Source organism: Typopeltis vanoorti, chromosome 19 (assembly GCF_054136105.1).
Source record: "Typopeltis vanoorti isolate ZY-2024b chromosome 19, IOZ_Tvanoo_1.0, whole genome shotgun sequence".
Classification (NCBI taxonomy): Eukaryota; Metazoa; Arthropoda; class Arachnida; order Uropygi; family Thelyphonidae; genus Typopeltis; species Typopeltis vanoorti.
Window position 1 is genome coordinate 102,728,583 of NC_143567.1, and position 27,843 is coordinate 102,756,425.

The 27,843-nt window shown below is 35.7% G+C and overlaps 1 protein-coding gene across 1 annotated transcript in view; it reads right to left on the bottom strand.

Moving 5' to 3' along the window:
• The window catches only part of LOC150096407 (serine/threonine-protein kinase 40-like), a 100,465-nt gene that overhangs the window by 52,806 nt on the left and 19,816 nt on the right, over positions 1–27,843 (bottom strand). The window contains exons 3-4 of the mRNA XM_090408929.1: positions 15,714–15,799; positions 11,760–11,894 (exon numbers count right to left, since the gene is read on the bottom strand). Of these exons, the coding sequence (XP_090265055.1) occupies positions 11,760–11,894; positions 15,714–15,799 (221 nt within the window). The remainder of the gene's footprint in view (positions 1–11,759; positions 11,895–15,713; positions 15,800–27,843) is intronic.

Genomic DNA, 27,843 nt, shown 5'->3' on the forward strand with positions numbered 1-27,843 from the left:
ACTTTTTAGTCATCCTTCCATAGTTATTCCTCCATTTACCTGCCACACAGCAAAAGAACTCCTTAGGATTTCTTTTGGACTCATAAGCTAGCTTCCTCTCACCTTTGGCCTTCCATTCCATACTGGTCACCCTCCTTTGTCTGTACCTTGTACTGCTCATGGGTGTGCTGATAACTTTTTCTTTAAATTGCCTCCACTATCTTTTCTTTATCTGCAACTCCTGAATAACTATTCATCCATCTTATTCCTACTTGATTTGTCTACTGACTCTGGGTATACAGTCTGATAATGCTCCCTTAAACACTTCATGACAAGCTCCGATGCATCATCAACATCTTTTCTTTCCAAATTCTCATGCCATGGCACTGATGAAAGCTGACTTCTCAACTTATCACAATCACCAGCTTTGTAATTCATATATACTCCTTAAAAGAAAATTCTGCACATCCGACAATCTCCTACGTCAAGATCACGACTAATTTTCCCAAGTGGAGACAGCGTGGCTAAATGTGGTTATCGATATGTTTTCCAAAGCTATGACCAGATCCAACACTCTTGAACCTCTTGTTCCCACCATTACATGCCCACCACCACCATCATCAAATTCCTGACATGTACCTTCAACAGAGGGTGTACAGGATGCGATAGTACACATGAAAAATTTACATTAACACTAACTTCCGTTCTACGATTATCAGATCTTATATTTCTCTATTCTAAGGCACTTTTTACTGTATCAATCCACCTATATCTTGGTCTTCCTCTGTTTCTTTTTCCTGTCAACTTGGTAGATAACACTTGTTTTGCTAATCTTTCTTCTCCCATTCTGTTTAAGTGACCATTCCACCTGAGATTAGCTCTGCTAATAATGTCAAGTTCTTTCCTAACATCCTCATTATTAATATGATAATGTCATTGATGCCATCTGTTCATGCCCCTAATCTTTTTCAGGATTCTCATATCTGTGGTCACTAGTCTTTGGTCAAAGTGTTTTTCTTCTAAACCTGCTCTCGGAAATAAGTAAGCTATAACTGTTAAGATAATAAGCCAAAAGGCTATTTTACCAACGAATTTGTTAATTAAGAGGGTGATGTTAAATCCCGTTTTATTTTATAGCCGGGTATGAAACTCGTGTCGAAATCCATCGACATCCATAGAGTTTCAAATGAAACTCTATGGATGTCGATGGATTTTGACACGAGTTTCATACCCGGCTATTAAATAAAACGGGATTTAACATCTTCCTCTTAATTAAGCTATAACTGTGTTGTTTAAAGCTAATTTAGTGGTTTGACTAATTTCTCTCTTATTCCATATAAATTTATTCAGCTGACTTCCTACCATACCAGTGTTGATTCTGTTGTCTGTTGACATATTTAATTTATCATCTTCACAAAATATCGTGCCTAAGTAGCTGAAATGTTTTACTTGTTCAATCATCATCATCAAATTCCTGGCATGTACCCCCAAGGGATGTACAGGATATGATAGTGCTACATGAAAAAAATTACATCATCACTAACTTCCTATCTACAATTTTCCTCCAAATCAGTCAGTTACTTGTCAAGACTCCAACATTATCAGATCTTATATTTCTATCGTCTAAGGCACTTTGTACAGTATCAATCCACCTATATCTTGGTCTTATTCTGGGCCGTTTTGCTGAAAACCTGGCAGAGAACACTTGTTTTGCTAATCTTTCTTCACCCATTCTGTTTAAGTGACCATACCACCTGAGATTAGCTCTGCTAATGAATTCCTGGATGCTGACAATGTCAAGTTCTTTCCTAATAGCCTCGTTTTTAATATGATATTGCCACTGATGCAATCTGTTCAAGCCTCTAATCTTTCTCAGGATTCTCATATCGGTGGTCTCTAGTCTTTGGTCAAGTGTTTTACTTCTAACCCAGCTCTCAGATCAATAAGTTAAAACTGGTTTGAACACTGTCTTCTATACAGTTAATTTAGTGTTCTGACTAATTTCTCTTTTATATCATATGAATTTATTCATACAGAATAAAAGATACCACCATAGCTGATTCTGTTGTCTATTTCTATATTGAATTTACCATCTTCACTAAAAACCGTGCCTAAGTAGCTGAAATGTTTTACTTGTTCCACAGGTTCTCCATTCACAAAACAGCTTACATTTTCAATGATTCTGCCTATTTTCATTATCTTTGTCTTTTTATTGCTGACCTTCATACCATATCTATTACAACAGCAATTGAATTTAGTCAGAGAATCTTGTAGACTTGTAGCGGATTTATTTAGAAGTATAACATCATCCGCATAAAACAAAGAGCTGACATTAACATCTCCAATTTTGATATCATGTTAAATACCACTTTTCTTCATAATGTAATCCACATAGATAATGTACATCCTTGTCTCACACCAGATTTAACATTAAACCATTTCCCTGTACTTCCTTCAATTCTAACTGCTGACTTACAACTCAAATAAAGACTAAGTATTGCTTGATATAATGTCCCATTGACACCATATAACTGTAGTGTATTGAATAGCTTCTCTCTTGGCACCTTGTCAAATGCCTTTTCCAAATCGACAAAATTTAAATACAGATGATTGTTATATTCCCAGCTTTGTCAACTATTTGTTGCAAAGTGAAGATCTGATCCTGACAGCCTCTGCTTGGCCTGAATCCAGCTTGTTCTTCACAAAGCTTTTCTTCCACAATTCTTCTAAATCGTTTCTCAAGTATACTTGCATAGATCTTGCCAGGAATACTTAGTAGAGAAATACCTCTGTAATTCTCACATTCAGTTTTATTTCCCTTTTCATATATGGGTACTATGAGAGCTCTACTCCAATCATCGGGAATTCGTCCCTCTGTCAAGGCTTTCTCAACTATGCAGTGCAGCCACTGTAAGACTTTTATACCACCATATTTCAGCATTTCTGGTTGAATATCATCTACTCCTGCTGCCTTTCAATTTTAAGCCTTTGATGGCTTTTTCTACTTCAAGTATGGATATGTATTCCTGACTGTATGCCTGGTCAGTGTTTTTTACCATTGTGCTGTCATCACTACTTGTTTTATTTAGCAGTTTTTCAAAGTAATTACTCCTTACTTCAAGGATATCTTTTTCTTCCGTTTTCATCTCTAACTCCTTTTATAGCACTCTTTCCTCCATTCTTAAGCTTCTTCAACAACCTCCAGAATATTTTGCCACCTTCTTGATATTTATTTTCTATATTCTTGCCAAAGTCCTCCCATGACTTTTGTTTAGCTAGTTTTACACAGTGTTTAGCATTCTTGCAATTGTCTCTGTATTCTCTAAGAACACAAGCTGACTTATTTGCCAGAAACTTTTGATATGCTTTCTTCTTTTCTTCACTGCCTCTTTAACTTCCTGTGTCCACCATGGAGTTCTAATTTTTCTATCCTTGCAGACAACTTCACCACATGCCTCTCTAGCTGAATCAATCAGGGCTTTCATCAAGGCTTGCCACTGAATCTCCAAGGTTTGATTCCTGTTCTCAAACTCTTTCATTTTTTCTTCAATAATCTTTGTGTATTTTAGACTACAGATCACATCTGAGAGCTGCTCAACATTTATTCGCTTTAAAACTTTCTTACATGCTATTCTTTTCAATATGAAATTCAATTTTATCCTGCTCAAGACTAAATAGTGATCACTTCCAATTTCAAATTCTCTGTACACTCTGGTGTTCTGCACCAAGGAGAAAACATCATTATCGAAAATAACATAGTCAATGAGACTTTTCTTATTCCTTGCTTTCTTCTCTCCATGTGAATCTGTGCACATTTTTATGTTAAAACACGGTGTTAGTAATAACCAGTCCATGTCCTGAGCAGAAATCCAATAAGTATTTTCCATTATTATTAGCTTTGCTATTTTCTCCAAATTTTCCAAAATTTTTTTCTACATCTCACAATCATTTTCTACTCTGCTATGTAGATCCAAAAAACATGGTCCAAATGGGTTGCTTAAGGGCGAAAGCTGTATAACTGAGAGGAGAACTCCACACAGCCTTTAAAGGAATGTGGAGAACCGACCAGGGCTTCTGACCTAATGTCCAATCCTCATCTTCTTCTGATGCACCTTGTTGAGTATCTACCTGAATATTGAACAAATGAGGATGGGCTGGCAATTTCGGATTTAGCCGACCAAATTGTATTCTTAGTGGCTTAAGCCGAAATACAAAATGATGGTACACATGACAAAATTTCATTGTGGTGGGGTATCGTCCGGTTAAACAAGGCCGCCATTGTTTTTGCCAGGAAACAAGGACGAACAGCGAAAAGTCAGCTAATGGAACAGATCTGAAAACACACCCCAACTCAATCGCCAGAGTTAAAGATTGGTACTATCAACATAAGAAGCCTGAATGGCAAAGAAATGGAGCTAGCTGAGGAATTAGATAAGTACAAGTTCAACATAATAGGAGTTGATCTATAGGAATTAGATAAGTACCAGATTCAACTGAAACGAAAAGACAAAAACTGGTGAGATCTTTCTGATCAATAATGACAAAATGTTATGTTCAAGCAATGACAATCAGGAAAAAGAAGGAATAGCCACAGTATTCAACACTAAATACGAGGCTAATCTTCTTGAATGGCAGGCAGTCTCAAGTAGAGTGATGTGAAAAAATATCAGAATGGGGAATTGGACAATGAGACTTATTTGTGCCTATGGGTACCACAGAAGGTTCTACTAAGGAAGAAATGGTGGAATTTTTTTAGGCTTAAGAGAAAGCAACTGACACAATGAAAAAAGAAAAGATGGTCCTTGTTGGGGATCTAAATAGCAGGGTAGGAAATGATTATCGGACATACAAAAATATTTTGGGAAAATTTGGAGAAAAGAGCAAAGCTAATAATAATGACAAATACCTGTTGGATTTCTGCTCAGGACATGGATTGGTTATTACTAACACCATGTTCCAACATAAAAATGTGCACAAATTCACATGGAGAGAAGAGGCAAGGAATAAGAAAAGTCTCATTGACAATGTGATTGTTGATAGCGAAGTTTTCTCCCTGGTGCAGGACACCAGAGCATACAGATGATTTGAAATTGAAAGTGATCACTATTCAGTCTTGAGCAGGATAAAATTGAATTTCATATTGAAAAGAATAACACGTAAGAAAGTTTTAAAGCGAATAAAAGTTGAGCAGCTCTCAGATGTGAACTGTAGACTAAAATACACAAAGATTATTGAAGGAAAAAATTAAAGAGTTTGAGAACAGGAACCAAACCTTGGAGATTCAGTGGCAAGCCTTGAAGAAAACCCTGATTGAATCAGCCAGAGAGGCATGTGGTGAGGTTGTCTGCAAGGATAGAAAAATGAGTACTCCACGGTGGACACAGGAATTTAAAAAGGCAGTGAAAGAAAAGAAGAAAGCATATCAAAAGTTCCTGGCAAATAAGTCAGCTTGTGCTCTTAGAGAATACAGAGACAAATGTAAGAAAGCTAAACAATGTGTAAAACTAGCTAAACAAAAGTCATTGGAGGACTTTGGCAAGAACATAGAAAATAAATATCAAGAGGGTGGCAAAATATTCTGGAGGTTGTTGATGAAGCTTAGAAATGGAAGAAAGAAGAACTCCTTTTAACACCTGTAAAAGGAGTTAGAGATGATAAAGGTGACATGAAAATGGGAGAAAAAGATATCCTTGAAGTATGGAGTAATTATTCATATCCTGTATTAATCATATCCTGTACTCCCCTTGAGGGTACAAGGCAGGAATTTGATGATGATGACAAGGACCAAATTTTCCTTTTTTAATTGGGGGGGGGGGGAGGAAACTGTCAGTTGTTTTCTCTAAAGCCTCAAAAAATTCCTCCACTTCTACTTTAGTAGAACCTTCTGTGTGCCCATAGGCGAAAATAAGTGTCATTGTCCAGTTCCCTCATTTTGATATGTCCTTTTTTTTGTTTCAGTCACCCCTATTATGTTGATCTGGTTCTTATCCGATTCCTCAAATAGCTCCATTTATTTGCCATTCAGGCTTCTTATGTTGATAGTACTGATCTTGAACTCTGGTGATGTTGAGCTGGGGTGTGTTTCAGGATTTCTTCCAGTAGCTGACTTTTCTGTTCGCCCTGGTTCCCTTGCGAAAACAACAGGGGCCAGGTGATGCCCTAGCCAGCATGAAATTCTGTCATTTTATACCATCATTTTATATTGTGGTTTAAGCTAATAAGAATACAATTGGTTAGCTAAATCCCAAATTGCAAGCCCATCCTCGTTTGTTCTGTCTCTGGTAATTATCTCTTAACAACTGTATAAACTTCATTTTCTTCCTTCTTCCAATTTATGTCCCCCATAGTAAAATCCCCCATAATAATTACTTGACCTGCTATTCGGCTATCATAATGCAAATTTGCTAATGCATACCATCTACATTCTCCCTTATTATCCTGGATTATAGCAGCAACCAATTATATATTTCACCCCATTTATCTCTATCTCACATCAAATCACCTCAAATGAACAGCATTTTGCATATCTATTCATTTGAGGCACTTCAACTTTTTTTTTTTTTTTTTTTTTTAGCTTCAATCTTCGGCTATCATCAGCAAAACCTCTCCCCCAATCTGTCCTTCCTGAAAATGCTATGACGATATCATTCTTAGTCAATCCCATGTCTCACTAATTCCTATATTTTTGGCCAAGTTGTACTAACTAATTCCAAAAATTCCTTGCACTTATTCCCAATACTTCTGGCATTAATATACATAAACTGCAACACTCCCTTCATCCAATAACTTCTGTGTGTGTGTGTGTGTGTGTGTGTGTGTGTGTGTGTGTGTGTGTGTGTGTGTGTGTGTGTGTGTGTGTGTGTGTGTGTGTGTGTGTGAATTAGCCCACTCTATGCACCATTTACTTTCTGATAACATTTAATCCCATCACATAAAACTGGCAATATAATTATAAAGGGAGGGAGGAAGGTAGACCATCCTTCCTTCCTCCCTGATGGATCTTCTCAGTTTTTTGAGGAAATCCTGATGCAAAACCATCTATCAAATGCTTTGACAATGTCCAGTGCAACAGCACAAGTTTCTCCAAACCTTTCCATGGCATGCGTCAGAGGTGGGTGATGTACATCTTTTGCTATGATCAAGATCCATAGCAAAAGAGATTTGTCATGGATCTTGAATACATATTGGTGGTTGATTATTTGAATATTCTCTAGATATTGATGAAGTTGATTGCTGATGACCTTCTCTATTATTTTAGGCAGCACTGAGCGTCAGTTTCATGATAGATACTTATCTTTTCTTTGGAATTTGCTCTATGTGGGCTTGCTTCCATGCTATGGGAGGGATGCCAGCTGAGTATAATATAGTGTATAGAGGATAAAGAACAGGTGTTCATGAGCACATCTCTTGAACAAAAATTGGTGGGATACCGTGAGCATCAGAAGCCTTTTTTTGGTACCTTGGTTCAAGATTCTTCTGATAAACAGGTGAAGAGTTGTTTTCTATTTAATCCTTTCAGAGTTAGCCTTATTAATTATGGGATTTGACAATGTTGTGGCCTTCAGCATAGGCTGTGAATGAAGCTGGAGTTTTGTCTCAAAACACTTTTCATTCAGCGAAATTAAACAGTGAACAACACTCAATATAGTAGATTTATAGAGTGAACTACCATTTGAAATAAAAACTTTAATATTATAACTATTTCAAGACAATATACGAAGGTGGTCTGAAAAGTTCTCGGCCTCGACTATAGATAGCAACACTATCAGCAAGATTTTTTTTTCTAAGTTGGCACATCTGTCATAAGCATCCATGTGAAATTGCAAGTCATTCTATCACGTAGTTTGTTTAATACAGCTGTCTGAAGCAAAAGTGTTGTCTGTATTGTTTTGTTGTGTTGTCCCTTGAAATTAATAAAATTGCGCATCATGTAATTATAAAAAATTCTTTGTAAAAGAATGTTTAACAAAGATTTTTTTTTTCTAAGTTGGCACATCTGTCATAAGCATCCATGTGAAATTGCAAGTCATTCTATCACGTAGTTTGTTTAATACAGCTGTCTGAAGCAAAAGTGTTGTCTGTATTGTTTTGTTGTGTTGTCCCTTGAAATTAATAAAATTGCGTATCACGTAATTATAAAAAAATCTTTGTAAAAGAATGTTTAACGCCAAAAAAATTTAATTTGAAGTTCATAAAAGTTTATGGACACTATTCTCCTTCATTTTCAACAATTAAGAAATGGGCTGCCGAGTTTAAACGTGGCAGTACCAGACTTGAAAATGATCCACATGAAGGATGTCCAAAAAGTGTAACAACACCAGAAATCATTGATCAAGTGCACAATATGGTACTGGATGACCGGCGAGTCAGAGTGTGTGAAATTGCTGAGACTATAGGCATTTCAAAAGAACATGTAGGATATATTTTGCATGAAGAATTGCAAATGACAAAGCTTTGCACAAGATGGGTGCCACGCTTGTTCACAGCAGATCAAAAATGCACTCACATGAAAATCTCTGAAGAGTGTTTGGAGCATTTTAGTAAGAATAAAACTGATTTTGTGTGTCGATTTATTACTATGGATAAGACTTGGATTCACCATTACACACAGAATCCAAACAGCAGTCAAAACAGTGGACAGAAGTCTGTTGTTCGGTGCCAAAGAAAACAAAGTCAGTTCCATCAGCAGGAATGGTCATGGCATCGGTGTTTTGGGATGCTAAAGGCATTTTGTTTATTAATTATCTTGAAAATAGTATAACCAGGGAATATTATTCTGATCTTTTAATCAGACTAGACAAAAAAAATTTCACAAGAAAATACCTGGTTTGCAGAAGAAAAAAATCAAAGAAATTCATCAGGACAATGCACCTGCCCACAAAGGTGTTTTGGCAATGGGAAAATTAAGGGATCTGCACTATGAATTGTTGAAACATCTACCCTATTTCCCAGATTTGACTCCCTCTGACTTCTATCTCTTCCTCGCTGGTCAGCGTTTTTCTTCGAATCAAGAGGTGATTGCAGCTGTAGAGGGATATTTTGCAGTTCTTACTGAGAACCACTACAGGGACGGGATAATGGTGCTGGAGCATCACTGGAATAAATGTATTAGTCTTAAGGGAGATTATGTTGAAAAATTAAAATAATTTTGAAATTATAAATTCGTTTTTTTACATTGTTAGGACGAGAACATTTCAGACCACCCTCTTACTGTTATTTTTTTTTTTTTCTTGGACCAACCTGGCAACACTGATTGGAAACCATGGCTTGGAGACTAAGTGGGAATTTTCAACAGTGTAAGAAGTGAAGGTCCTCAATTCCAACATGGATAATTTCTGTAACACGATCAGACAGAATCTGCATCTAGAGAAAGGAAAGAGTAGTGTGACTGGAAAGGAGGAGTACAAGTTTCAATCTTCCCATTTAATGTTTAAGTGCCAAAAGACAACACAAGGTTGTCAATGGCTGAGAGAAAAGCATTCCACTAGATATGAAACTTGGATGAGATTTTGATCTGAATTACAAACAGGAGTGGTTACCTCAACAGTTTGCCTCAGGTCACTGCTTACAGCTAATACTCAGTTTCTCTTCCTGCTTGATCAGCGGAACTGAAAAAAAAAATGGTGCTATATTAAAGTCACTGAGGAAGATGATTCACTCTTATGGTAGTTAGAGTTAAGGAAATTAAGCTTTAAGGATAAAAAGTCAGAGGTCAGAATGATTTTCAGAATTAAGAGAGCAGTTGAGAATGAATGATGCATAACAAGGGATGAAAATTTTAAGATACAAAAGGTCAAAATAAGGGAAAAACAACTTCTAGAAAGGAATATCAGATCACACAAAATCACAATTACTACCCTTATGGTAAAAGGAATCATAGAGGGTGCAGTGTGGACAGTTAAGATAGTCTGTGGCTGCTGCAGCATAATTTGATGTTTGGTCAAAATAGGAGCTCAGGTTGGATGTATGTAAGTAATGGTGTAAATCACTTAAGCTGATGATGGTATATCATTTACATATGTACGAAATGCCCTGCGATTGTAACTTGGCCCAATATGGACAGATATGAAGATCAGGTAATACGAGGATTGTTTGGCAAATTTCCAATAGACAGCGACACAATTCGTTCTTTCATACCAGTGTTGGCATGTATCATCATTTACCGGGGGCCATGAAAAAAGATTTTTTCATGGCCCACGGCAAACCTTTAGCCACGTGTGACGCACAGTTCTCATTTGGCAAACATTTAAAATGACGTGTTCACATTTTTCATAAAAATGGAAAAAAACAAGTTTCGTGCAGTGATAAAACACTTTTATTTGAAGTGGACGGCTGCACAGATCAAAGCCAAGTTAGATGCAGTTCATGGGGGGGGCCTGCACCAGCATTAAAGACTATTTATTTTTAGATAAATGAGTTTAAACGTGGTCACAAGTCCATCGAAGATGAAGTGCACGTTCTGGAAGCCCAACTGAGGTCACTACGAAGGAAATGATTGACAAAATGGTATCATTATGGAAGCCACAAGTCCGTGAGATTGCTGAGACTGCAGGCATGTCAATTGAACAGGTGTATAATATCCTGCACGAAAAATTGCACATGAAATAGCTGTGTGTGTAATGGTTGTCACAATTGTTGAGATCAAAAATGTATGCAAACAGACATTTCGATACAGCGTTTGGCAATTTTAATCGCAATTCGCAGGATTTTTTGTGTCAATTCGTGACCGTAAATGAAACTTGGATCCATCACTACACACCTGAGTCCAAGCAGCAGTCAACGCAGTGGACAATGACCGGTGAAAGAGTACCAAAAGCAGTGAAGACCGTTTTGTCAGCTGCGAAAGTGATGGCCACTGTTTTTTGGGATTCCCAAGGAATTATCATGATAGACTATTTGGAAAAGGGTAAGACAATAACAAGAGTCTATTATGCGTCATTGTTGGACTGTTTAAAAGAAGAATTGAAGAAAAAATGACCAAGATTGGCACACAAAAAAGTGCTCTTTCATCAACATCAAGACAATGCACCATCCCACACAGCCATTGCAATGGCAAAATTGCACGAATTGAGGTTCGAATTGGCTCCACATCCACCATATTCTCTGGACTTGGCCCTGTGACTTTTCTTGTTCCCAAACTTCAAAATTTGGCTTGGTGGGAAAAAATTTTCTTCAAACGAGGATGTCATCAAGGCTGTCAATGACTATTTTGCACAATTTGACAAATCCTACTTTTTAGATGGGATGAAAAAATTGGAAACTCACTGGACCAAATGTGTAGACCTTGATGGAGACAATGTTGAAAAATAAAGGATAAAAAAGGAAAAAAAAATAAATAAATAAATGATTTTTTCCAAAAAAAAAAAAAAAATGTGTTTAACTTATTTTTTTTTACTAAACTTTTGAAACAACTCTTGTATCTGTTTCGGGAAACACAAGAAAATACATTGTATGAATTCTGTATGCCCTTTACATACAAGACAGGTAAGGTATACAGAATTTGTAGTCTATATATGTTCACTTGGCCTTCATTGACATATCTACTAAAGAGGTTAACTCTCTTTAGAAATAAAAAGAACACTGCACCTTGTATGTGTTGCTTATACATAGACAGATCACCTCTGTGTTTGTGCAGTTGTTTTCATATCTGGAAAGATGTGCAAATGCATAACATGAATAATCCAGTTAATGAACTTGAGCTGATGGGATTTGATTTTTTTTTTTTTTTTTTTTTTTTTTTTTAGCTAGACACTAACTTTAAGAATACTACTCAAGTGTACCTTAAATAATCCATGATGATGAACAACACCATCTTGATCATGCAACAAAGAAAGAAGAGAATATTCAGTATGCAGCAACATCTTTCCTTGTCTATCATCCTGAGTTTCTTCCCTTGGATCTTGCAAGGTTAAGATCTACATGAAGATATAAAAAGTAGAAATAATGTCATTGCTATTGAAATTATTCATAAAGTGCAAATAACACATACATATAAAATGTATGTGTTATTGTATGTAACTACAATTTTAAAAAAAAGATACAGAAATATATTAGTGAATAAATGAAACTAGAATTGATAGTCAAGTATATGCCAAAATAAAATATACAAAGACTATAAACTATAATTAAAAATATACAAAGACTATAAACTGTAACTAAAAAATAAACAAAAAATAAAAATAAAATATACAAAGACTATAAACTATAATTAAAAATATACAAAAACTATAATTAAAAATATACAAAGACTATAAACTGTAACTAAAAAATAAACAAAAAGTAAAGACTATAATTACAGAAAGAAATCTCTTACTAATTTATGCAACATGAACTTTTGTTGTTTATGGTATTTATGGTAACACAGAGCAGTGTTTTTTAAGCTGTGGATCATGGCCAATTAGTGGGTCATGAAATCAATTCAATTTAGTGGGCCATGACCAGCATTTTAATGGAACAACAGAAAATATCAGTAGATCTCATAGATTTCTTATTTTGTATAAAAAAAGTATAGCAAGTGTGTGTATGTTACAATATAAAACGTATTCCTTATTGTGGGTCATGGGCAAAAAGTTTGAAAAACAATGATGTAGGGATACCTTTAAGTTTGTCCTGCAGCTGGGAAAGAAATTTTCCACTTCTGAATGAGACTGGCACAGCCATCTTCAGTTGAAGATGACTGTGCCAGATGACGTTCCTCATCATCATCTTCTTTTCAGCCATTTTCTGTCCACTGCTGGACGAAGGCCTCTTCCAGTTCTTTCCACCTTTCTCTGTTCTTGACAATGGTTGACCAATTTTCCCCAACAAATTTTGACAGTTCATCACTCCATCTTTTTTTAGGACGTCCTCAGCCTTGTTTCCCTTCTTTTGGAATCCAGTTCGTCATCATCATCAACATCAAATTCCTGACATGTACCTTCAAGGGCTGTACAGGATATTATGATAGTACTATATGAAGAACTTACATTACTAAACTTCCTATCTACAATTTTCCTCAAAATCAATCTGTTACTTGTCAAGACTCCAACATTATCAGATCTTATATTTCTGTCTTCTAAGGTACTTTTTACTGTATCAATCCACCTATATCTTGGGCTTCCTCTGGGTCTTTTTCCTGCCAACCTGGCAGAGAACACTTGTTTTTGCTAATCTTTCCTCTCCCATTCAGATGACATTCTTATAAATTTAATTATCTAAAACTGGGTTACTCTCATTTATAAATACAAATATAAATAAAATAACTGAGAAGAGTTTACTATTATATTGCTATATAATAGTATTTATTGCTATATATAATATATTGTTAATATTTTATTATTATATTGCTTTCAAGCGATTGTTAGAATAACTGCAGTCTGAATATTACAAGATCAGAACAGAGTGTTTTCCATATATCATACAAAATGGATGCCCATTCCCATTAAGGGTACAATATGAGTGTTGTACCTTTAATATGACATTTATATAGATTCAATAAATTGCTTAAAATATTAAAATAAATTTTCTTTCAATCAATTTTAATGCCATACCATTTGTAGAAGAGATGTGCAGTTAATCCTGACTTCCTTCCAGTCATGAGCAACATTGCTGAAATGTTAGCCATTCTTAAATCTAAAAATTTCATCCAGCCTGACAAAAGAAAGGCATTCTTCAAGAATAATGAATATTATACACCTCTGGCTATTTCTGGAAAGCATTACTGTCTTTCAGAAACTTCAGAAGGCTACACAGCCACCTTAATATTTATATCTTCCAATAGAAGTGATATCAGTAAAAAGTCAACCAAGGTGTGGAAGGAAGAGAGTTGCTGTACCAAACATCTGCATTTAAGCATGGTGCTTTTTTTTTTTTGTATAAAACACTTGATGAACAGCTGTTTAGGATAACCATTGAGGATAAATTGACTGTGTAGGATATCGAGTTATTTCTTCCTTTTTTATATATAAGATACAAAATGCAGTATTCTTCAAGAACTAATGATGTTACATTTTTGTGGAGAGTGATATAGAGATTCAGTATGGAGATGTCATCTACAATAGGGCTTACTGAAATTTCTAAACTTGTGGATCATCAGTAATCCAAACAGGCACAGAATAAAAGGGTGGTGCAATTTTAGCTATATTTTTAATTCAACTGATCAATGAAGTATGTAACGAATCAATTCATTTGATTCTTAATGAATATAAATACAGATGTTCAGTACAGAGACCAATCCTCTCATACTTTGATAAGCTTACTCATATCATTTCATTACTGAAAGAGCTAAATATTAGAATGGCTTATAAACTTGTCCAAAAACTGTGTAGTTCTACTGTGGTCTCCAAAATATAGTAACACTGCATTCAGCAGAAATATTCAGAGGTTTAAAAACTCCACCATTTCTGCAGAATGCCTTTCAGTGATTAGGCTAGATGAAATCTTGAGATTTAGGTATGGCAAACATTGCTCATATCAGGAAAGAAGTAAGGCTTAACTGCACATTTCTTCTACAAATGATGACATGGAATGGAATATACCTACCATATCATAGAAGAAAATTTCTTAACTCAACATTAGTGAATCTCTCATGTTGTACTCAATGAGAACCAGAGATTAATTCTGTAGAACACAAGGTTTGTGATCTGATCTTATAATATTTCAGAACTCAAATAATCTAACAATAACCTGAAAGCAATAGGAAACATTGAAGACAAACATAAAATCTGCATCATAGGATTTATGATTTCTTCATATTTTATATTGTTAACCATTTATCATGATTCTGCTATCTTCTTTGCATTGGTCAAAACCTATAGTGCATCAGTACAATATGTGGCAATGATATATAGTAATAACATAACCTGAAAGCAACATGAAAAGTTGACGGTAAACATACCATTTGTAACATGGGATTTATGATTTCTCCATATTTTATATTGCTAACTGTTTTTCATAATTCTGCTATCTTCTTTGCAATGGTAGATATGTAACCCAGTATCTTAATGATGAAACTACCAAACATTAAGATAGTGAAAGTTGGTTATTTTGTTAGTATTTTTTTAATATACGAGTCCCATGTTAGAGGCTACAAAACTTATAATGCATCAGTATCATGTGTGGCAATGATACATTATATAGGTTTTGATATGTGTAAACAGGTAGTCAAGAAGAAGGAAATTGATGATATGTTTTTGAAGCACTGGAGGCTGTAGTCCTTAGAATTGTGTGAGGAGTTCATTTTCATACCTACTACCACAGCACAGAGTAGAAGGTGGCATGAAAGCAGAGAAGAAGAAATTAGTATTGTATTTTTGGAGCTAGATAGTGAATGAATGCCCTGCAACTACCTATAACTGATGTTTATGGGTTTGAGAGAAAGCAGAAGAATAGTGTCAGGGGGTTTTTCTGTCTTCTAAGGCACATCATACTATATCAATCCATCTAGATCTTGGTCTTCTTAATTGGTCATATTAATAATGTTAAATTAAATAATTTAATTAAATCTCATGTTAAGTTACAAGAGTAGAAGCAGCAATAGATATTGCTTACAAATGTCCTTATACATGTTATTCTTATCTAACTGCTTGAAATAAAGCTTAATTTATTAGACTGCATGACATATTACTGGATACTACTGTGAATAATTTCATTGAATTAACACTTAAACATGAGGTTAAATTAATATGCCAAAATTTCAATGCTTTGAATAACATTAAAAATTAGTCCCACTTGAATAATTATGTTTATTTCCATACCTTGATGGAATAGAAGTCATCTGTTCCTTCTTTTTTTGCCAGACATTGAACTATGCTACGCACAGGAGAATTACCTAATCTTGTTCCTGAAATAATAAGAGTTCAATTACCAGATCCCTTCTTGAAGAATATCTAAATTGATAAAGTACTTAAAAATTAAGTAAGTACAAATTTAGTTACCTGTCTTTAAACATTATTAAGAACTTTATTTCAGACTGAATGAGTTCAAATATAAGGATTGGCAATGCTGATCTAATGTCCAAACAGTAGTAATTTGGGACTTAGCCAAACAACTGTATTCTAAATTGAATGAAATTACATACAATATTAAGGTACAAAACAATTAGACATCATGCTAGTTGAAGTGGTAGCACTTAGTTATACAGGCTCTTTGCTGTTTTTGAGAGAGAACCCGACAAACAATGAAGGGAATAATTTCAAATGAATGAAAACCATCATATTAACATCAAAAGAAAAGAGGTAGACTAGTAAAGAATTATATAATTATACCAACATGACTGGTGATACAGAGAAGAAGAATGAAACAAGTTAGATTATCCCAACTCATAAATATGACAAAAGAAAAGAATTCAACTTGGTAACACATCTAGCATCCAAGCTTTCAAGAAGAGAGAAACAGATAAATTCCTTGATATACTAAAAAATTACTTAACTATAAATTTTACTCTACAGCCCATATGAGAAAACTGTAATAAGCATAAAAAGAGGTGAGAATATAACAAAAACACTTGAAGTTGCAGGAAGACTTAGACAAGTCCTCTATCTCCAGTATTATTTGGAATATATATATATACACTAGGGGCTCCTCCCCTCCCTGGATGGACTGCATCTAAATGGTTTTGGTGTCTTGAGAGAGCTTTGTTCACTGAGCATGCTGAAGTGCAATTTCATGGAAACTTAAGCAATTAGGGTGGAAGCAAGTGAGTTTGTATGAAGTCACCCATGAAGTGAGTGAGTGTAAGAATGATCTAGTGAGGAATCTAGTCTCTCAAACAAAAGTACAGTTCTGAAAGTAAAGATGAGTGGGGGACTAAAAGGATGCTGCAGTTTCTATATACTAATGCCAGAAGTATCAGGAACAAGAGGGAGGTGTTTTTAGCATTGGTTGGTGCAACCCCACCAAAAGTTATAGGCTTAGTGAAACTTGGATAACAGCGTATGATGTAGTTACAGGGATTGAATGTGAAGGGTTTAGTATTTTCAGGGAAGATGGAGAAGACAGGATGGGGGAGGAGTACTGATGATGATGGCAGATGAATTGCAGCCAAAAATAATAGGAGACAGGCAGGAGGGATGCTGTTCATTTCAAGCATTCTGGTGTGAGATTAAGACCAGCAAGACAAAATATACAGTTGGTTGTTACTACAGGCCAGGGAATTTCACAGATGATCTGGAAGACATGCATCGCCAAATTAGTACAATGAATAAAGGTTGAGTGATTATTATGGGGGGACTTCAACTATGGAGAAACAGACTGGAAGGAAGAAAGATCACATGTCAAGAAGGAAATAGAATTTATACACCTGCTAAGAGATAAATACTTAAGGCAGCATGTGATGGAGGGGGACTAGGATTGGGAGAGCATTAGACCTAGTCATAGGATCAGAAGCACTATCCATAACCAAGGTTATGGATAGTCAAGACCATGTGGTCTTGACAGAATTGTAAAACATGAGGAATATTCTATCAAGAAGAGTATTTGTGGAACTACAAGGCAGGTGTTTATGACATGCTTAAATCTGTACCATGGTATAAAACACTACAAGGTAAGGATATTAGTAGTGTATGGGATATAGTTAAGGGTCATCTAGAGAAAGCAGTATTATATTGTATACCTAGGGAAAGAAGTTAGATGGATTAGCAATATTGTTAAGCATGAGCTGCAGATGAAGAAAATGCTGTGTATAAAGAGAAAGGTGATGACCAGCAAATTCATTACTCAGGCAAGAAAAAGGTGACCAGCATGGCAAGGAAGGTAAAATCAGATTATGAGAAGAATCTAGCAAAGCAGACCAAAGGAAATCCCAAAGAATTCTTTTGTTATGTGGCAAATAAGAGGATGACTATGGAAAATTAATCTTAGTGAGTGATGATGGTCATGAGAAGAGAGAAGCAGATAAAATAGTTGAGTAACTGAGCGACACTTGGCAAGAGTATATCATCCTAGTGAGGTTATTACTTTAACCTATGTGACAGACACTGTCGCAACAGAGTGAATGAATTGGAGGTTCTTAGGATATTGCAGAATCTCAATGTAAACAGAACTATGGGATATCAGTTAGGGTTTTGCTAGAATGTGCAAGGGAACTGGCAATGACTTTGACTAGGTTCTTTAATTTAAATCTCAGCTCTGGTAGAGTTCCAAGGGAGTGGAAAGAGGGCAAAATAATTCCTTTGCATAATGGAGGTTCTAAGACCGCAGTTTACAGACCATTCAATATCGGGAGTGGTAAAAGTACTAAAAAAATTGGTCAAAAAGAGAATTCAAGAATGGGTAGATAAAAATATGGTACTGTATGAGGATCAACATGGATTTGTGAAGGGTCGGTCATGCCTTAGTAATTTATTAACTTTTTATAAGAGAGTAACAGCTGAGTTTGATAAAGGAAATGGCTACACAATGGTTTTGCTGAATTTTGCACGGCATTTGAAAGAATACCACATGGTACTCTGTTACACCAATTAGAACAAATGGGAATGGATATGACACTGGTTAAGTGGATAAGAGGGTGGCTGTTGGACATATATCAAAAAGTAGTATATGGCAGGGCAGAATTGAGGTGAAAGCAGGTGACTAGTGGTGTGCTGCAAGGTTCAGTACTGGGACCATTGCTGTTTAATTTGTACCTAAATGATATAGGAAATAAGAAGGGATTCAGTTTTTTGCTGATGATGTGAAATTAGGATGATTTAAATAGGCTGTCAGTATGGGTAAAAGTTAATAGGTGTCAGTTTAATGTTGAGAAATGTCAAGTTATGCATTTTGAGATAAATAGATTACAAGACGTATCACGTTGATGGCACTTTACTCCAGGAAACAGATGATGCTAGAGATTTAAGGGTGGTGGTAGACAGAGTTAAAGTTTAGAGAACATATTGTTAAGCTTGCTAAGGTAGCCCATAAGATTACTTGGCTAATGAAGAACACATTAACAAGTAGAGATAAGGAAGTTGCTATTCCTCTTTATAAGGTCTTAATACGTCCACATCTGTTATTGTGCGCAAGTCTGGTCCCCTGGATTTCTTGGGATGAAGAAGCAGTGGAGAGGATTCAGAGGTGAGTGAGCAAGATGGTGAGCCTGTGAAATGTTCCCTATGAGGATAGATTGAAAGTGTGTGGATTGCAGAAGTTCATTGATAGGAGAAAAAGAAGGGATATGATAGAAACATTTAAGTTGCCTAAACGTTGCTTGTAGGATATATGAAGGGGAAATGTTTCAGCACTTGACTAGAGGGACCAGAAAAGGGGGGTCATCCCTGGAAGATGAATAAAGGTGTGGTTAGTAGGGGTGTAAGGACTAGATTTTTGGTTGGAGAGTTGTGAATGAGTGGAAGGGGTCACCAGAGTCAGTTGTGAGTGCTTTGTCTATTAATGGGTTCAAGGAGAGGAATGATAGATTGTGTGGATAGATTTGGGTCTCTCACAGCGAGTCTTCAGACTTCATGGAGGTGCCCGTATAATAATACCTCTCATTAAACTCATACACTGTCAGGACGCCCGCAACCAACTCGTGATCTATTCCACTCACTACTTTCCATGCAAAAAATGCACTCTTACACAACTTCCAGGGGTGACGCCTAGTTCTCTCTATTTGTCACGTATTGAAAAATTTCCTTTGTGTTTATCTCATAGAATCTCTTTAATAAATTTATAAGTTTCTATCATTCCTCCTCTTTTCTTTCTCACAACTAAACTTCACAGCCCACACACCTTCAACCTATTCTCGTAGATAGCATTCCACAGACCTGTCACCAGCTTAGTCACTCATCTCTCAATTCTCTCTGCCACCTCCTGATCCCCTAGAAACGCTGGTGATCAAATATGTGCAAAGTAATCAAGATGCAGCTGAATCATAACCTTATAAAGAGGGATAATAACCTCCCTATCTTTACTTGTTAGCATGTTTTTCGACAGCCAAGTAATCCTTTGATCTATTTTACCTACTTTTGCAAATATGCTCTATGAACTTCAAATCTCTGTCCATTACCCCCAAGTCTGTAGCCTCATCAATTTCCTGAAATCCAGTACTATAAATGTGATACACAGTATGTAACCTCTTCAACCTGAAATACATCATGTGTGTGTGTGGGTGAGGAGGAGAGGGTATATTTTTCCTTTCACTCACACACTCCAAATGGTTTAAACTTTTTAAATTCAAAATAAAAAGTAAATACCTGAAACTAAACTCTTAATTAACTTTGCACACAGGTTTGTATCCTACGATATCTCAAATGTAACTTAATCTCAAAAATAACCTTAATAGCCCATTAAGAGATTAAGTATTGACACACTTGCAACCAAAATAAAAATCTTTTACTTACAAAAAAAAAAAAATATATATATATATATATATATATATATACACACATCAAATCAACTAAACTATGCAGGCGACAGTGTATTTTGTTTCAAATCACAATATTGTAATATGCACAACTTTTTTCTGTCACATAAACTAACAGATATTGTCCTATATAGACAAAACTACTGAAAAGTTAGTCTGTCTCCTACAGAACTTTTATTCCTTCTTTAGTTTACACAGGAGAAAGACTAACACAAAACTACTCAATATATAACAGAAACACAAGACAAGCAAATTCTTCTTGCATCTTAAAATCACAGAACACTGAAGAAAACATATCCCAGCTTCATCCAATGCACTTCTATAACTTCTCTATATGAAAGTAGCAGTAAACTCCACAGAATAAACTACTAAAAACTAAATCATCGTTTTAGAATAAATTAACTTTCTAAATGGAAGTCTATATTCTCCTTAAAACCTTATCAACAGTTTTAACACTAAAGAACAACTTTGCCTTCTATATGAAAGCTTCTAAAGAAATAACTAAAACCATATCTGCAGTTAGAAATCACTTATCAGACTGAGAATCCTAAATAAAACAAACTTTACTGGGCCCATTCTATATGAAAAGGAAATCAATAAAGTTCCTTTCAGTTTTAACTGAAATGAATCCTATATGGATTAATGACAAATAAAACTTCACTTATCTCTTTATAACAAAGACAGGTGTTCATATATATTGAAGACACAGAAATTCTACAATTTTCTTCTGCTGTGTTCCTTTCCTGCTCCCTGGACAATGTGATACACAGACAATGCTGAACACCTAGCAATGTTCAACAAAGTTGCTTTGTGTTTCTATGCATGCTTGGAAATGCAACTGAAAAACTTCTGCTCAAGTCCACCATCATGTGCAGCCATTACAGCTTTCCAGCATTGGTCTTGAAATGACAAAGTTCTTTCTTCAGAGTGCAGAAAAGTTCAATTATAATTTCATAATGAAACAGCTAGAAATCATAACAATTCTTCATTTCACAATCTCACATTGAGATAAGCTCATTTAATTACTTCCGATAATACAGTGGTGACTTTTGGATCACTTGCTATTGACAACATATCATAAACAATGCTTGTTTAGATAAACATCAAATCTTAACTGTTAACAACTCATACTAGTAGCCATAGATAAGAAAAACATTGCAAAACGTCTTACTTGTGACATACAAAAATAAACAAATGCTTAACTTTACAAATACTGCATTACTAATTGCTTAGCTTTAATTCAATTTTTAACTTGTGGAAAATCTAAATTTTTATACAGATATCAGTGGTGGCTCGTACATAAGCACTGCAACACCCCCATAAATGCAATACAACATGTTAAAGGTTACAGCTTATGTTTCGACATTGATTGAATAGTTAATAATTGAAATTGTTTGATTAACACTTTAGATTATGAAACAAATACACTGCGATCTAACGCAGTACCGGAATTATCACATTCAACCAATTGCAGCTAGACTCGCCGATATTCGTTTGCGCTTCTCATTGCACGTTACAAATGATTCCGACGCTGCTCGTTTGAGCAGCGTATCGTATGCTTGTGTGCCTTATTTCTGTGAGATAAGAAACTTTTATTATTAGTGCGTGTTCGTGGTGAGGGTGAACTATTTTTTGTAAATCTTATTTTATTTCATTAAAATAACATATAATTATTTATTTATTATTATTATTTGTGACACCTCCAAGGAGTCCGAAGACTCATCGCGGGAGGACACCTACTATACAACTGTCTCCACCACTACCCTGAACCTCTACTACCAATAACTTCCATCAACGCCATCTACCGCCCACCACCACAACTAGTATTTTTTTTTGTCTGTAAATTGCGTGTGTTCTGAAGGGCCAATTTGTCTATATGTGGGATGTAAACCCTGCTACCTCCGTATGAGATCAGTTAACTCACCTTCGATTGAAAAAGTCCACATAAAGATTCCTCCCGTCATGACGAGAATTGAACTTAGGCCTATTCCAATCAAAGGGCGCAATGTACCGTCATTCTTCCAATTGCGCTATGGAGGCGCTTACAGATAGATACAAGGCGCTTATAGATAGATATAGATAGATACATATTATAGATACAAGGCTGAATTATGACGAGTGTCACTGTTGAAAATATGAAGAGAATTATATTTTTTCAATTATCATTACACGAAACAAATGCACTACGATATCTAATGCAGTGTCAGAATTATCACACCAATTGCAGCTAAACTCGCCGATATTCGTTTACTCTTGTCATTGCACGTCACAAGTGATTCCGAAACTGCTCGTTTGGGCAGTGCTTGCGCTCATTAGTTCTGTGAGATACAAAACTTTTATTATTAGTGTTTGTTCGGAGTAATGGTGAAATACTTTTAATAAAGCAATTTTTTAATATGTAAATTAATTTATTAATAAACTAGGGGGGCTATGCTCCCCTGGTGCCTACGATGCCCCCCCCCCCCAAACAATATCCAGGCTGGTAGGTCATGACTGATTATATGCAGTTGCCCTTGTGTTGCAATGCCTTTAAGAGAGCTACTTATCCAATGGTAGTGCAACACAAGGGTAACTCGTAGCAAAGGTGGAGGAAGCATCACACATTTCGTCGCCTTCCAAACGTCATGACCTACCAAGCTGACGTCACATCCATTTCGAATTTTATGTCACATCTGTGACATAAAAACAATTCAAATTTCGGCTTATCTTGAATTCCTGGAAACCTCTAATTAAAGAAACTTTAATGGAAGAAAGATAAATAAAGTAAGAAAAAATAATTTCATAAATATATAGAGTAGATATTTATAATCCTGCATAATCATAAATAAGCTAAATAAATCTTCTAGCACCTTTTTATTTTATATAGAGTAGATAACAAATAACGTCACATAAAGATGTTTCAAATTTCGTCTTATCTTTTTATAGCTATAGAGTAGATTAGTTACTGATTAGGAGAAAAATAATTTTTTTTTTTAATTTTGTATATGCAGCACCTCCACTTATAATTTTCACTGGCCGCCACTGACAGATATCCTAGTGCAGTGGTGGCAAACCTTTTTATGTGCACATACCAAAAATTTACAAATTGAGTTGCTGACGTGCCAGCGGGTGCCAAAAATTTACCAATCAATTTGCTGACGTGCCGAGCAATTTTTAATAGGGAAAAATTAATAGAAAATTAATCCAACTTAATGTATTTATTTATAATTTTTTATTTTATTTATAATATTTATTTATATATAAATTTATAATGTTACTCAGTGTAAAATTGATTATTGTATTATTGAATTGATTTTCATTATGTTGGTTCGGAAAAAAAAAAACAGTAGTGAAAAAAATATTTAAGCATTGTAACTCACCATCGAAGTTAGCTGAGCAAGGGAAGCAGCAGAAGGATGTCAACTTGTCAGTGAAACGCTTACCATATTTACTCGAAAATAACTTTCCCTCGCGTATAACTGGCACCCCTGATTTTACTTTACGAAAAAAGACATTAAAAAGTGTTGCATATGCCTCGCACACGAAAAATGTTTAAACATGTTCATGTCGAGGCGATAATAACTCACTCCCTGCGGTTAACAACATGCTCTCCCCAACAGCCATTATACTGCAGATGCAAGAAAAACAAGTAGTTTTATTGTATCCCTGATTAAGGTATGGGAGGCTTTTGCAGTCTGTGTAATATATTTCTCAACAAATAGTGCAATTAGAGACATCTGGAATAAAAACGGCACTAACTAATGAATCACATGTCCCCTCTCACAGAAACTACCTTGTATAGACTGAAGCAAAACCGTATGTTGCACCGGAAACACAGTATCTAACTAAAATCTCTTGTCCAATTTTTCAATTACATGAAATAAGTGTTTTATTGCATTGAAATTCTAGATGTCATTATGACAGATTACAAAGGCTAACTTCAAATAAAATTCTACCATGAATTGAAATATGCCATATAATGCATGTGTGAGTTCCTGTGCCAGCTCAAACACAAACAAGCAGCAATAAAATTCAACCAAAGGTTGAAACTTTGTGCGAGTTGAGCCCACTGATAAAGAGAAGTTCCGTGAGAAAGATAAACGACCCCACCCCCCGTCGTGAATGTGTTAAAACTAAGAAATATATAGTGAATGTTGTTATGATACATGTTATAGAATTTGGTTGAAGAGAATTAGCATTTCAACTCAACAATTGTAAGTTGCCCTTGTGTTTGGTTCGCGCGACCTTTTGCTAATACTGCACCAATCATATGCACATCTTCATAGCTGCTCTCTGGTGTAAAACAAAATTTCACTTGTACATATTGTAACAATTAAAAAAAAAAGGTTGAATAATTTATAAGCGTATAAAAGGATATCACCTGTAAATTGTTAATGTGCCACCACTGGCACGCGTGCCATAGGTTCGCCATCTATGTCCTAGAGTATGACCTTGCGTTTTGCAACATTAAATTCACAATCATTATTCTTTGCCCACAACGCCAGTTTATTTAAATCATCCTGCAGGATATCTACATCACCTTTATCAACTATTGCCTTCCCCAGTTTTGCATCATCAACAAACTGAATATCCACCCACCCCTTAAATCATTTCCTATATCATTAATATACAAATTAAATCCCGAGTACGGAATCATGAAGCATTCCACTAGTCACTTTAATTCTCCTAGATTCCACTCTACCATATACTATTCTCTGGTGTCTGTCAGCCACCTGCTATCCATACTACCAGCTCCATATCCATTCTTATTTGCACCAACATGCAAAGTCCAGCAAAGTTGTAGCAATTTCTCCTTATCTAATTCTGAGTTAATTACTAATAAAGGACCTACCTTATAAAAAGTCATGCTGCCCACCATAGATTATCATATTCCTATTTACCAACTGATGGGTTTTACATTTAATCAGCTCTTCCAACACTTTAACCACCACTCTCCTGAGATATTAATTGGTGTGTAATTTTCTACTTCTGTCATGGAGCCCCCTTTATGTAATGGAACTATCTTTCCCTCTTTCCACTCCCTTGGAAACTCGGGGCTGTGAGACTTGGATTGAACAGCTTCATCAGAAGCAACGACACTTCTCTACATATTCACTCAGTACACAGGCTGACATGCCATCCAGTTCCACTGCTGTATTCACATTGATAGTTTTCAATATGCTGAGTATCTCATCTACCTAAAATTGACATGAGTTTCTATCACATCAGCAGCTTCAAAATGTCCATTCAGCAAAGTGATCACACAGCAACTCAACTATTTCTTTTACCTCTTTTACATTCCTGCCATCAGCACTGATTAAAGTCACCCTTCCATAGTTATTTTCCTCTTACTTATTGAATAATGAAAAAGTTCTTTTGGATTTACTTTGACCTGCTTAGCTAATTTTCTTATCAATTTGATTTGGCCTTTCTTACCACACTAGTCATCCTTTTTGTTTGCACTTTGTACTGCTCATGAGTATGATGATCATCTATTTTTTGATATTCCCTCCACAGCATTTCTTTCTTTTGCAGCTCTTGCTTTATATCAATACTCATTCACTTGACCCCCACTTGGTTTATTCCCCCTGACCATGGGGATGCAGTCTGATATTGCTTCTCTCAAACAATCCCTGACCACTTCTCATGCTTTACTTCTCTTATGTAGCTTCTCAAGGCCTTGCACTGCTCCAGATGCCTCCCAAGTCTGTCATCATTACCAGCTTTATAGTTCAATGTAAATCCTTTCTTGACAGAGGATTCTACATGTTCAGTAAGCTTTCAGAACAAGACTGCATATCGATTCTTCCTAATTAGAGTCAGTGTCTGCTTTGCTTATGAATATATATATATATAGCTTCTGATGTTATTATCAAATCTAGCACTTTCAAACTTTTGGTCTCCTACATTACATGCTGTTTCAGGTAATTATCCCTTAACAACTGTATAAATTCCACTTCCATTGAGTCATGCCCCTTTCCTCCCTCCAATCGACATTCACATAGTTGAAGTTCCCCATTATAATTGCTTGACCTGCATGCATTGTGCTGTTACATTTCACAACCTTGATTCATCATTTGTTCTTTACTTAAATTTTGTAAAATGTCATAAATGGTCGACTGCCACCATTAATTTAATACTATATCTTATGTTCACACGCCCGCGCGGTTAGCCTAGTAGCTTTGCGCTTCGCAACCATATGCCTGGGGAAGGAATGTCCCAGGTTCGATTCCCATTGTAGACGTGAGGAATTTGAGGATCTTCCTCAGGCATAGCCAAGTTAGCCGGTCTTGGGCGTGGTCAGTAGGGTTTTTTCCACCAGTTTATCTGGCATTTTTCATCCTGCAAACAGGCAAACTGGCCCCATGAACATACGCCTCTACAGTCAAAAATATATCCCCCCCAGCGGCAGACCAGGCGACGACGGGTCGGTTGGGAGTAATACTAACAAGAAGTCGCATCTAAAGTAACACACGGACCCTGCATGGGAAGCAGGAATAACGCGTAGTAGAAGAAGATCTTATGTTCACACATTCTATAGTCCAACAAATTTATTTGTTTTTTGACTGCACCAGTTAGACTATGTATTGAGTGCAAGATTATAAGATTTTTAAACTAAAGACAAAGCAGATATTGTTTTCATTCCCCGCTTATGTTAATCTTGACCTTTAATCAATCGTGGCTTGATTATTGATCACTCAAACTTAATCTCATGCAGGTCTGAAATTTTCAGGATAGTGCATTCACAGAATCAGTCCAATGTGTTATTCACAAACCATTTAATTAAATCACCATCATCATCAAATTCCTGACATTTACCCTCGAGGGGTGTACAGGATATGATAGTACTACATGAAAAATTTACATCATTACTAACTTCCTATCTACAATTTTCTTCCAAATCAATCTGTTACTTGTCAAGATTCCAACACTGTTAGATCTTATATTTCTATCCTCTGAGGCAGCACTTCCCAAACTGTGGGCCGCAGCCCCTTTGGGGCCATAGGTTTTGTTGAGGGGGGCCGTGAAATAATGAAAACAAATTTAAAATGTTTTAAGACTAAGTAGATTTTTTTCATTTTAAAAGAAACATATTTAACTTTTATTATTTCTTTTTTGTTATTTTTTATATTTTAATGGAAAAATTCACACATTGGTGTTGGTTCACAAACTTTGCTTCCTGCGTATTTCGACGCTTAATGAATATTAGTAAATATTGCTTATTCATATGTTTCATTTCAAAGCAGTGGTTAATTGTATTTACTTCGAATGCTCTCCACGGAAGCTCCAAATATTCCTGTCCCTTTCATCACGCGTTCGTAATCAGGGACTGTTGATATTGACTTTATATACATATCAAAACTCGTTTTATATTATCACTGTCATCCGGGCTAGTTTTCTGTTACCAATAAAAGCTTCGCACATGAAAAAAAGCTTAAACAAGTTCATGTGGAGAGATAGTAACTCGCTTGCAGTGGTAAACAACACGCCCTCCCTAACAGCCGCTATACTGCAGAGGCAATAAAAACAAGTACTTTTATTATGCCAGTGAATAAGGTATGAGG